This window comes from Micromys minutus, assembly GCF_963924665.1.
Source record: "Micromys minutus genome assembly, chromosome: 29".
NCBI classification, from domain to species: Eukaryota; Metazoa; Chordata; class Mammalia; order Rodentia; family Muridae; genus Micromys; species Micromys minutus.
Genome location: NC_137964.1, coordinates 9,309,212 through 9,322,979, shown reverse-complemented (window position 1 = coordinate 9,322,979; position 13,768 = coordinate 9,309,212). Strand labels below are relative to the sequence as shown.

General features: G+C 36.3%; 1 protein-coding gene across 7 annotated transcripts in view; it reads right to left on the bottom strand.

Moving 5' to 3' along the window:
* Nucleotides 1-13,768, bottom strand: part of PDS5B (PDS5 cohesin associated factor B) — a 124,254-nt gene that overhangs the window by 23,659 nt on the left and 86,827 nt on the right. For all 7 annotated transcript variants that reach the window (XM_080941348.1, XM_080941350.1, XM_080941353.1 and 4 more), the window contains exons 19-23: nt 13,078-13,238; nt 6,124-6,247; nt 3,205-3,363; nt 2,224-2,292; nt 841-977 (exon numbers count right to left, since the gene is read on the bottom strand). In XM_080941348.1, coding sequence (XP_080797474.1) covers nt 841-977; nt 2,224-2,292; nt 3,205-3,363; nt 6,124-6,247; nt 13,078-13,238 — 650 coding nt within the window. The remainder of the gene's footprint in view (nt 1-840; nt 978-2,223; nt 2,293-3,204; nt 3,364-6,123; nt 6,248-13,077; nt 13,239-13,768) is intronic.

The window sequence follows — 13,768 nt, the reverse complement described above, 5'->3', positions numbered from 1 at the left end:
TGTAGTTTCAGGATCTAAATCTAAGTAGAGTCTCAATCATAGTACAGCCAGTTAACCCTTAACAAAATCAATGATTCAGTCTCTCACAGAAAAATGATATCATTTTTGCATGCACTCTGAACAATCTCCCCACATACCTTCTTTCAGTTCTAGATGCAAACAGTGGCTATACTACATGGTGCAGGAAAGGAAAAGGGAAAGTCTATGCATTCTCAGTACAGAAAAGGCAATTGTGGGCTGGAAAGATGGCTCAATGGTTAAGAGCACTGACTGTTCTACAGTATATTCATATATAATAAATAAATAAATCTTAAAAAACAAAAAAAGAAAAGAAAAGAAAAGCAGTTGCTTTCTGGCATACTTAGATCCACAGATAGTTAAATCCATAGATGTGGACTTAATGATGAACTGGAAACACTAAACTATGTCTCATCATACAAATAAAAACTGCGTGTTTAAAATGACATGCATTGAATAAATTTATACATTTTTTATTTACTACATTTTAAAAAGAGATTCAACAACTTGTTCTTTCCCTTTTAACACTAGCAAGACCTTCAAACAGTAATTACAGATCTCTGAACTAACCGTTATATACAAACTATGACAAAAAACAAGGACCTATCATTTAAAATATTTGCAGCGTCTAGGCAGCAGAACTGACAGACACATGCCTGTTATTCTGTCATAACTACCATGTAAAACTATGACAATAAAAACACATGAATACCTACAAACTAATGCTAATTATCTTTTTAAAAAGAAATTCTAATATATAACAGTTATCCCAGGGGTTGAAATACTATACAAAGAAAATAACTGGAAACAGTAACTACGTACCTAATTTTCCCTTGCTCTGTCAAATCCCCGTCACTATGCAGTATCGTTGTTAGTAATCTGAGGGTAGAAGTTCCTGATTTACTGTGATTATTTTTCATTCCAAGTAGCCATCGAACCATCATTTTAATAGCCTGAATCTATTTTAAAAGACAAGTGGGCCAAAACAGCATTGTTATGTTTAAAGAATTTCCACATCAACCTTAAAAACTAGAAAACTGTGAATGTATGTTAAGAAAAGGTAAAATACATTATTATTCATTTTTATATACAGGAAGATAACAGTGTTTTAAGTTAAAGTTATTTCAACCTCCAGGAATGAGGTAAACAAAACAAAACCAAAACTCTATTTGCTAAAAATGAGTTATTTTGCTGCTTATCGTTAATGTTTCCCAAGCATGCACCCATCCTTTAGGACCTAGAGTTAGAATCATGCTAACTTTCATAACCAGAAAAGGTTCTCAACTGCAAATGCTAGTCAACCTTTTCTAAGAATGGATATCATTTTGTAGATTTTATGATGAAAAAAACATGTGAATGCTTCTGTACTAATTATGGTTTTGTTTTTTTAATTCATCTCAGCTTTAAAAAAAAGACAATAATAACTGAGTTTTAACAGAGGCTGGTGAGCGCACACTCAGTCTAAATGGCCTGTCGTATCATCTAGTGCCTCTATGACATAAGACTGCTGCTTAAGACTAATACTGAGACCCAAATGCAACCAGTGCATTCAGTGATGTAGCTACCGGTGTAAAGAAGGACTACTTTACGGGTGTGCAGACAGACCAGAATCTGAGGCTGTAACAGTGTGCAAACATAACTGAAGATACAGAGCATATGAAATACATATAACGAGAAAGAGAGCAGGGCAGACAATGTGTACACGAGCCCAGAAGGTAGTAAGAAATTCTAAGACAAAAATGTCAACATTCTATATATTTATTCCTAATCTTCAAATATTGACGGAGAAATAAAGTACCACATGACTGTAACAAATCAATACTCTGTACTTCAGTGTCACGTAATTCCTTGTATATAGACCCAAATTCAAGAACCATTAAAATATTTTAAATAAAATACCAAGGAGAAGGTTATTTTAAAGCCTAGATTAGCATTATTAAACAAGGAGAAGACCAGCATTCACTTGTCAAGAAAAGGCTAAGTTCTAAGAAGCAGGAATACAAAAGCAGCTTTCAAGTCACTCCCTCTCAAACTATGTTACATGCTGCTGCTCACAAGGCCCTGGGGTGCTATCACTGCCCTACACTCTCACAGTACATGAAAGACTGCAACACAGTAAAGGCAAATGCTCACAAATAGCCACCCACATCTATTCCTTGATATAGTGAGTGCACTAAGAAAAACAGATTTATGCATATGACTCACTTTGACCATTGTCTCAGGTGAGACTTCTTCATCTGGGACCCAAAGCTTAGTAGTCTTCTTTCCTGGAAGCTAGGCAAAAGGTGAAAACACTAAAATAAGAAGCATGAATTCTCACAGTCAACTAATATTTACTGAATAAACAAAATGTATACCTCCTTAATAACAACAGACAATACTTGTGGTTCATCTAACTCTACTTACAAACTATTCCTGAAAGAAATAGTCTCACTGGTACCAGGATGAACATTTGGATATCCTTTGCAGGTGAGGGCTAGGACTGACTTTTTTATGTAATCTGTTTTGTAGACTGTTTTAAAAGGTTGATGATTTAATTATTTAGGCTACTAAGCAAAGAAAAGGATAAAACCCTAGCACTAACAAGTGAGTGTGCAGTTGTGTATTTGTGTGTCAAGTCAACCTCAGGTGTACATCCTCCATGGGATGTGAAGTGCACTGATTTAGCTAGGCTGGTTGGCCAGCAAGCTCCAGGGTTTGCCTGAATCCACATAGGCAGCTCTGGGAGTGGGAGCACAAGTCAGCACACCTGATTGTTATGTGTGCTTGTGTCAAACTCTGCTCTTCATGATGGGCCATAAGTACTCATTAAGCAACCGCACCAGCCCCAAGAAATGCAATTTTAATCAAGAGAAATGTTATTTTTAAAAAAGTTTAGTCAGGCTTTACTCAGAAGACTGAAACAGGAGGATTACAAGACCTGCCCAAGCTATATATTTTGTCTCCTTCCCAAAAGTCTGCCACTTAATCAAAACTCCATGTCCTTATATAATTTATAATTTAATTTCATAAAAACTGAAATAGCCTCAATTGGGTGTTATTTTCCAACTCCCAAAGGGTCTACTTCAGATCAAATGCCCTTAAATGAAAGCAACCAAGTAGAAGTGCTATTTGGCATTTCACATCTCTTTAATCTAAACCGCAGAACAAACACTACGAAGATAACAAGCTAAAAGCACAACTTACCCGGTCATTCATGAGAAGGTCCTTCACAATGAAAGTTGCTACCAAAGACTTCAGAGGAGCAGCGAACTGATCAGGGGCAAGAAGAGCAATATGACCAATAGTGACCAGAGGGGTTATAAGGTGTTCCAGGTTGCTTGGGTCTAGGCTTTTATGCAGAGGCTGAAAATGAGGCAAAGGAAATAGATTTAACTCTCTATATACACAAATAACACTGCTCATGTATTTCACCTCTGAATTCTAAACACTACAGAAGTGTAGACTCTGTAAGTAGCAACTTAAGCTTAAGTGTAGACTCTACAATTCACCAACATTTGGAAGACATTAAAATTAAGCATTTTCGGTTTTGCCCAACTCACATTTTAGAAATGGGTAAGGAAACATTTCAACACAAATCTTATTATATAGTATATATCTTATGACTATGAACATCAAAGACGACTAGGGCTAATCAATATCCACTCTGCTCCTTCTTCCTAAGCATCAAGATTCTGCCTTGTGCTATCTGGTCATGGATGAGGGAATGAAATGGAGGTAGGCCACACCTGCCCACTCTGAGGCACCATGCCTTCTCTATTGTTCTATCTACCTGACTTAGGTCCAGTGGGCAGGCTCCAGTTGGAACACAAAGAACCACTAATCAGAAAGAGTATGTGTCCCTATGCCTTTTGAATACTGAAACACCAAACTTGAATTTTCCATAGTAAAATAAATTTTTCCTCTGTGTAGTTAACTAAACTTTGGTGTTTTGAAAAATTACAGCATCAAGTACTAAATTCCATAACAAAACTATTTTTCATATGATATAAAACCAACCCATTAGTAAGTATTTTGTTACAACTAAAGATGTCATATTCAAGTTGAATGATAATTGAAGAGTGTTGTTAAAGCTTAAAAATAGGAAAATTGGTAGAATGACTGTGTTAAGGGAGGGGGGGACACAAATGTGTGTGCATTTTTATATATGCACTTGTGTATGAAATAAAGCATCTCTGGCAAAGTCTATTACTAACTGACAACTGGTGCCTGTGCAAAGTAAATAACTGCCGAGCACAGGAGGAAGTCTCCCAGCTAAAACACCAAGGCTTCGTTTTAATGAAAATATGTGATGGCTTTGGAAACTGGCTCAGTGGGCATGTGCTTAATACACATGTATAAAAACTGAGTATGGACTAGTAAGATCTTAATGCATACTATCAAACCTTAAAAAAAAAATCCAAGCACTGACAAAAATGTATTTGTATACTTTTATGCAAAAATGCTTAAAATTTGTACATTTATCTTTGTTTTTTAAAATAAAGTTGCTCAATTAAAAAAAAAGAAAGAAAGAAAAGTGATAGGAAATAAAACATTAAAACCTGGGGGAAAAAAACTGAGTATGGACCCTCCCTCAATCCTACATAAATAAAAGGCTCAGTGCATCTGTGATTCCAGTGCTGGGAAGCAGAGACAGAAGAAGCCCTGGGGTTATCTGGCCAGATAGCCTAGCTGAATGAATGAGCTCCAGATTCAGCAAGTAATGTTGCAAAAAAAAAAGTAATGTTGCAAAGCAGTTGAGGATTATATACAGTGTTGATCTCTTGTCTCTATAAGCAGGACACATGTAAACACACACACAAAGGCATACACTAAGTGGAAACACACACACAGCAACACATACACAAAAAGCAAATGTGGGTTCTATGGTCCAACACTAAACAACATAAACTATGCTTTCCTGACATTCTAGAGCAATATGAGTTTTCACTGGAAGCAAGGTGAGTTGACCTGTCATTTCCTGGTCATTTCCCTCAATACTTCCAATGTGTTTATACCTGTCACTCTGTTGGTCACATAATAAACAAAAACAAGGTTGCATAAATATTTTACTTATTATTATCATCATCATCATCATTATTATTATTAGATACTTTCCCACAATATATTAATTAAATTCTTTTTGAAAAAAAATAAATAAATGGCCAGATCATGGAATACTAGCAACTGCAAAAAAGCCAACCACCACTAGGAAGTATTTTCTCAGAAAGCCAGCAAGCCTTCCACATTATGACAATTGTAACGCAGCAAAAAATTTTTACAAAGCCAAGTTATATCAATATTATTCTCAAAGTGACTAACATTTAAAAATAATCAATAAAACCAAAAACTATCCTACTAATTAATAAAGTCATCTTTAAAAATAAAAATAGACATCATTAAGTGCTTAGAAATTCAAATAAAGTATTTGATAAAGTGCTATTTGAAAGATGAGAGTGTAACTTACTAGATATTTTAACATGATATATAAAAATATGATGAAATAACAATTAAAGTTTGTACCTCAGAGATAAAATGTCAGAATATTTAGGTAGGAGGTTTAATGTGATCTCCAAACTGCTTTGACTTCCATTCAAAGACATAAATATTATAACCATTTTTAACAGACTTTTCTGCTACTTTGTTCTAATAATAATGCAGACTATTCTCATAGTTGGCTACAATAAAACACTATTCAAGGTGAAAGTTATTTAACATGTAGAGAAAATAGTTATGAAACATTAAAAATACACTCTTCATATTAGCAGTTGGCCATTAAATCTAAACTTATTTACAGTACCAAATGGAATGAATTACACTCAAATTTCAAACTGTTAAACTTGTAAACTGACAGAGTAATACTATCAGTAACTATAATTATATACAATAAGCACTCAGTGAAAAATCCCCAAGACCTAATACATACAGCAATATCAAATAGTATCATGCAGGGTTTGAGTTCTGAACCTGAAGTAGTCTTAAACCTATAAAAAGCCAGTTTTCCTATTTTAACTACTCTGATGCTGACTTTACTGATTCACATGCTGACGGTACACAATATATCTCTAAATGACAATATTCTTCAAAGTCAGTATTTATTTTTTAAGAAATCAAATATTTCATTACCTCAAATATCTGTGCAAACTGGGTCTCTTTACTAGAAAATATGGCATGAATACAATGGATGGCATATTTTGCCTGACGAGGTGGTCCTTTCTTGGATTTGTGATGTAGTACAGGAAGCAAAGCTCTAAAAAACAATTCAAAGAAAAGCAATAAATAAAAAAAAGAACAATTTGTTTATATCCCAAAATTAGTACTGTCTCAACCATGGTCAGAGAAACTGCTGTTAGTAGAGGGAACAGTTAATACAGAAATTCACAATTTGTCAAATGAGTACTCAGCCATCTTGATCACCCTCTCTAAGGTTCAGTGAGCACTACAGAAGAGGGGACAACAGAACGTAAGTGAGAGGGGATGGAGGAGTCTGTCAAATACCGTCTTCTCGACTTGTCTGTGCACTCATGAAACCACAGCAGGTATGGCTACCTACACAAGATGGTATTCCATCATGTGGAAAAAGGGTTCTCAGAAGGCCCTACCCATCCAAGCAGCTATAGGCAGTTAATAAATGGTTGCCAGGGAAGGGGCATCATTTTCTTCAGTGGTATAGTCACTGATAAATTTTCCTTATGCAGATAAACAACTCAACCTATATTCATCTCAAGAAAAAGGGAACAGATACCAACAAGTTAAAGATTAGACTCCAGTATAAGTGAACTGGGATAATCTGCTTAGTCCAGACTATAACCTACCATACAAAGGGAGATGACTGCAGTTACGATGGCACTGGCAGACATCCCTATTTGTGTAATATAAGAAGCCATTCCAACATGTTTGGGGAAACTTTTTCCTCTGTTTATTTTACTATATTGTTAATAATCTTTTATTCCATATTTTAAAAGGTTCTTTGACTTTCTGTTTTTCCATTCTGACATTTATCTATACTTGTTCCTAGTTTCCCACTGTTTGTGAATAATGTCTTCTTCTCCCTTTTTCATTTATTTCCTTTCTTTCCCCCTTCCCACTGTATTTTAGTACTATTTTGCTTTAGCTTATTATTCTGAAAAGTAAAATTTTAGCCTTTTTAAACTTTATTTCTTTTCTTATACTTATCATTTGTGCTACTTTTCATTATTGAGCAATCTTCTTTCCTTTTTGTTTATTAATATTTTGTGCCTTCCTCTTCATTACTACACTACTTTTTTACATAATGTATTTTGATCATATCCTTTCCAATTTTTATAGTATTTTTCTCTTTCTCTTCAAAAAACTAGCAACACATACACACATAGACACAAAAACCAAAATATACAAGCATAAGATCCATAGGACAAAAATGTGCAAACAGAGCAAAATGAAAGAAAAAAAAGTTTATACACATACCAATGAATTTATTTTACCTTCTGACTTCTCCTGGGCATGTGTCCTACAGTGAAGTCAACATACCCAGTGAGACTTCATTGGAGGAAACTCATTTTTTTTCTTTGCAACAGGTATCAATTACAGATAGGTTCTTCATCCTAGGGCTGGGACCCCATCTGGCTTGAACCTGTGCAGGCAGGGTCTTCCTATATAGCTCTGGATGTCCTGGAGCTTGCTAGAGTAGACCAGACTAACTTCAAACTCAGAAATCCACCAGCTTCTGCCTCCCAAGTACTATGATGAAGGGCATGTTCTACCATGCCTGGCTTTTTTCTTTCAATTACCTCTACTTCTGTTCTAATCCTCCCTTTCCTGGCTACTTCCTTAAACCCAATCATTTGCTAATCTATGTTTGCTTAAATAATTTTAACCTGTTGCACATTTTAAATCAATTGTGCTATTTTATGTCACTGATGGTATGTCATTTCAAATCTTTCTCCATCTTGTTTGGGTTGGTGTAGTTGTAACAGCAGTTTGCTTTGCCCTCTCTGAGTAACATTAAGGAGTGACCTTTCAAAAAAAAGCTGCTCACTAAATGGATCCCTAGATTACAAGAGAGCCAAAACAATAGATGTGTCAATCGTAACTCAGAAACACACACACACACACACACACACAGCATTTAAAAAAAAAAAAAACCAACAAGAGTCCTCAAAAAGATCATAATCCCACCACTCAATTCAAAGGATTCTAAGATCAAAAGAATTTCTAGGTTTACTTGTAAAAGATATCAATGACTTCAAAGAGGATGGAAGCTGGTGAGTGCAGTTAATCAATCAGTGCAGGGCCTGGAAGAGAAAGCCAGCAGAACAGGTGAAAAGTTTAGAGAAAGTCAGAAAAGAAACTAGAATTCTGGGCAGGGGGGAAAGGTTCAGAAATATAGGAAACAAAAGTCTCAGGAATAAACAAAAATCAAAACAGAAAAATTCATACTAGGCTAGACCACAGAGATCAAAGAACTTCACTAGAGATGGTTACAACGATAAGAAAATACTACAGTTAAACATTAAAAGAAAAAAAAAATGACCTTGACAATTGAATGGAAAAAGAAATAAAGAGGAAAAGAACATGACTGTTCCTAGGCATGGTGGAAGAGACAGTTTATTGTAGGTATGCGGGAAAGCCTCAACAGAGGCAGGAACATCTGGGAGAGTGGAGAGTGAACATGACCAGATTGGGCCATGTGAAGAGAAGGTGGGAGCCGGGTGAGTAAAAGAAGGTACAGCAGCCAGGAGGCCAGGAAGTCAAAGGTACAAGGAGGGCCAGTAACCAAAAAGGTTGGATAATATAGGGAAGAGCAGCCCAGCTCCCTGGGCTGGAGACTTCATGGTAGAGGGAAGGCTATGGCAGCCAGGAGGACCCAGTACTGTTAGGGAATGAGGGCAGCAAGGAGAACTGGCTGCAAAGGGGGCCAGGTCCACTTTGATATGTTAATGGGCACCTCAGCCATTTGATCCAGTCTGAAATCTACTAAGAACTTCCAAGAACATGGAGATGATCAGATGCAGGAGAAGTCAATAAAAAGTAAAGGCCTAGAGAATCTATTCATTAAAATTGTAAAAAAAATTCCCAAACCTAACAAAATGAGCATCCCAGCACAAAGAGGTATTTATATATGGCAGATCAACATAATAGAGAAGTTCTTCAGAACACATCAGAGTTAAGAAACAGAAAGTGTAAAACAAAGATCGTTATTTACTTTTATAGGAGACAAAGACCAACCCACAAAAGCAACACACAGGAATTCACCAGACTGTCCTACAAAATCTGTCAGAAAAGCATGTTTTACTAACAACCAGAATCTTAGAGCCAGTAAAGTTATCTTGCAAAACTGACCAGGACATAATGACATTCCAAAACCAGCATGAAGTAAAGAAACACTGTCACCACCCCAGCTGTAGTGTCAAGATTTTTCCAGAGCTGAATCCTTTTCTCCTGGAGAGAAGAGGGAGACTGGGGGCTCCTATGTCTTAGGGAACTTATAAGGATCAAGATGATAATCAAGTTTCCCAGGCTCTATAAAGTCTGAAGATTTACTTAACACTCCTGAGAGCCCTCCACAGGGCTGTGAAAGCAGAGAACATTGTGGGGAGCCTCCCCAGTGGCACTACACACAAGTGGGGCAGGAAGCTCCAGGTCCGTAAGGTATCAGCTGTCTCCCACACAGGCTTTGAAAAAGCAATTGCCTTTGAATCACTGGAGCTCCTGTAAATAACCTTTCACCCACACGGTTATAAATAATCCCAATAAACTCAATGGCTTACCAGGTTAAATTTGGGTAGATTTCTCCCCTCCCCCATCACTGATTGTTGTAGTAACCTCTCTAACCCAAATAAACCCATGCAAAGAAAACACAACTCAATTAATATGAATATATGCAATGCACCTAGACTGGGAGGATCTACCACTACACGACTCTATTTCCCCAGCTGTGAGATCCCTTATAACTTGCAGTTTCTCTAGGCCACATGCTTCAGCTCCATCTTCCTTCCACCTCCATTGACAGCCTCCCCTCCACTCACCTTCCCCTAAAACTTTTTAGCTCTACCTTCAGTTCCCCTGCCCAATCGCCAGCTTTAGCCTTCATTTTACAAGTTAAAATGGAGAGAATATTCTACTGAAATCACCTGAGTACATGAGTAGGCAGCCCTTCTTAGGGAAGCAGAATTAGCATCAAAATACAAACGGTACTAGGGCAATCCACAAAATTTCCCCGTTTTTGTCCAGTTAAAAAGTTCTTTTCCCTCAGCTATAAACCAAGTACAACAATTACCATTCTACAATTTATGAAGTATAAGATACACTTAACAACCAGTCCATCAATTTTGTCCATTAAATAAAGCACTCTGCCATCTATCCTAAAAGACTATAATTCTACACCTGACTTCTATCTTGGTTTTAGATTGCATATCATCTAAAAGCCAACCTTTCAAGATTATCTTTCTCAATGCTGAACAGCTTGGGTTGGCTATGAGACTACCAGTCTTCAACCACGTCAGAAATCCAAAAATGATTATTACCTTAAATTATGAGAAGCACAAAACATAGCCTCCAAAACTTAGCCAATATATAGAGACCACTGATCATCTGGACAGTCCCTCATACCTCACTGATGTTGGAGCATCAGTCTTCAGCCTTCTAGCCCAGGATCAGCTGACAGATCTTTGTAATGCAGAAGTTTAAAATGTCTGATTACCCTGTCTTGGCAGAGATTATCAGTAAACTATTCTGCATAGTTTGTCCTTTCTCTGGACAGTATTTTGTCTGTAGATGAATTGAGGCAATTCTTCCCTAGTGACTGTCTAGTCACAATTGGAGCAACTCTATTGATGCTTATTTTCTTCTTAGAATCCAAAAAGGGGTGCTGTAGGGAGTGGACAGGTCTCTAATCAAATGCTCTAATAAAAAATGTCCATAAACATACTCTGTGGACTTCTGACGCCTTTGAAGATTATCTATTCATGCAAAGTATATCTGAACTGTTAGGCCTTGACTACTCTCGGCCATGTCTAGTTGAATTATCTCAAAAACACTCGTTTAATTACTCAGAACCATGAGTTTGCTATCTGGCCCTTACCTTGTATTGCTTAGTCATTTGAAAACAGTTTATAATTGCAGTTATAGGGCTGAGTCTAAGCCTTGTATTCTTCAATGTGGTGTATAGGCACAATGCCTATATGAAAGTAACAATATTAATCCACATTTTGTATCAATAAAATATTCATACCAATGAAAACCTTATTTGTATCAAATAAATTCTGTACCAATGTAAGAGACTATAACTTCAACTTTGTATCAATTATAAAGATTTCTACCAATGTAAGATATATCTATGTAATATTTTGTTTAAGAGTAAATTTGCTAACCTATTTCTATTTGTCTATTTCTCTAACTTCTATGATATACTATAGCCCCCCTTTCTCTTCTTCCTTTCCTTTCCCTAAGAATAAAAGATAGAGAAAGGAAAGGAAAGGCAGAAATCCCTAAATTTAAAGTCTCTAGTTCCCTCTCTGTCCAAAGCTACACAAAGCTACATTTGTAAAGTATCCATTAAATGACAACATATCTATAATACAAAAAATAATCATATCCATCGACCCCAACATAAAGAAATGGAATGGTTATCTTCTTTTGTCTCCTTCTAGCTGAATTGGGGTGAAGAATTCTCTTCTGGGGGCCCAAGAGTAAATAGAAAAATTGGATTTGTCAAAGGAAAGCTAGCTGGCATCATTTGCTTTCCAGTCATCATGTGCTGAAAAAGTTCACTGCCTAGCTAACATCCTGACTAGGAGAGTATGAAATGCTAGATAGGCAAGCTAGCTGTTCTGGAAAAGTTTTGGAGGCAAGTCTTTAAAAAAAGCAGCTTTGATGTACTTGAAGTAGAATCAAACAGAGCTGGAATGGAAGGTCCTAGAATCTCAGCATCTCAGAGTGTGGATCTTTTTAGGGCTGTCTTTTTTTTTTTTTTTTTTTTTTTCTTTTATAGCACATAAAATTAACAAGCATCATATAGGTTTGTAAAGACATTCACATGGAGTGTGTAGGGTGTCCAGATTGGTTAATGAAGACCAATGAAGAAAGAATATTTTCTTTCTTCAGAGGTTAGTTTGGTCATATAATCAAACTATAATATAATTTTGTATATATGACATCTTAAAGAATGGTATGTAATAACAAGTTATGAGAAATTTGTACCCAATTAATGTTATTGGCTATGTACAAACATTTTAGTCTCAGCCAGTTCTAGAGCTGTCTCCACATATAGAGATATAAACATCATTATACACAGACACACACACACACACACACACACACCACATATTTGTTAACTGTGTTAGTCTCCCTTTTCTTCTCTGTCACCAAGGTCTTCTGGAGGTCTCCTTTTGTCATGTCTCATCTTTATCAACTTGAAAGTAACCCACAGCTTTTCTTTTCCTATGGAAACATAGGCATAACCCCTTCCCCAGTATAATACATTTTCCATTTTCTATTCTGATGTCAGAATATTTTTAATATAAACAGGCTGGTTTGGTTTAGCAGTTTTTTTCCATAATCTAATGTCTTTCAGAAGCTGTGTTGTTTTGTTCATTAGCATTTAAAAGTTTTAAGGTTAATAAAGCACTATGTTATCTATCTTTGGGGTTTTTTTTATTGCCCCCTTTTGCCTATTAGGCATCTCCTTTAGAGTTTGATTAGATCTCTCCATAATCACTTGTCCTGTAGGACTGTGTTATATACCTGTAACATGTTTTATATTACAATATTCAAAAGACTACACACGCACATGCACACCAATACTAAATTAACACCTCTGACATTCCTCAGTGTGTCTTAAATCCATGTGAACTGTCCATCCTGTGCTTGTATACCAGAACTACTTTTGATGAAATGGCTTTTAAGTTTCTAAGTAACACTGAAACATCAGAAAGATGTAACATACTTGTCTTCCATCTTACAAACCAAAAATACCAAATGTTTTCTCACAAGAAAGGAAAGTCTTCATGCAGTCAAAAAGAACTAACATAATTTTCCTCAAAACTTAATTTCTCTAGAAACAGTATAACCAAAATATTTATCAGAAAAAGCCAAACTCACGATCTGATGTGAGGGAAATCCTCTTCAATTTTGCTTCCTGTGTTCTTGAAAATTTGTAGGGCAGCTTCTGCCACCTTTTCATCATCCATCTTCAGACAAGCCAGAAGGGATTCAAACGTCTCAGCAGAATGAAATGAGATAGGGTGTGTAAAAGAAAGCACCTACAAAGGGTTTAGAAACACTACCTGTTAATCTTTTCATGATCGTAATACACATGCAAAGTACATACTAGAAATAGTACAATTTCTATCAGGAGAAAGATAGATTTCTATGATACTGAAGCAAGTCTGGTCTACTTACATAACAAGACCTGGTCTCAAAACAAAACAAATAAAAAACAGGTAATAGAAAATTAATAACCCCAAGAGAAACACATACCTAGTAGGAGAAAAATCATAACAAACATTTCTTGGCATATCCTTTTAGAACAGGCCATATTTAAACAAATTTTAAAAAAAAACTTAGGTCGTGCATGTGTGCATGCATGCGTGTGAAATATATGAGTGTGTTCATCTGTCTGTGAGCATGTGGTGGTCAGAGGTCACTTTGGGCATCTTTCTCTATAACTCCCCCACCTTTCCAAGTCGGGTATCCCACTGCATTCAATGTTCAGTTTCAGCCAGCGGAACTGGCAAACAAGTCCCCAGGACCTCTCTGCCTCTGTCTCTTTTACACTGGGGATCCAAACCCA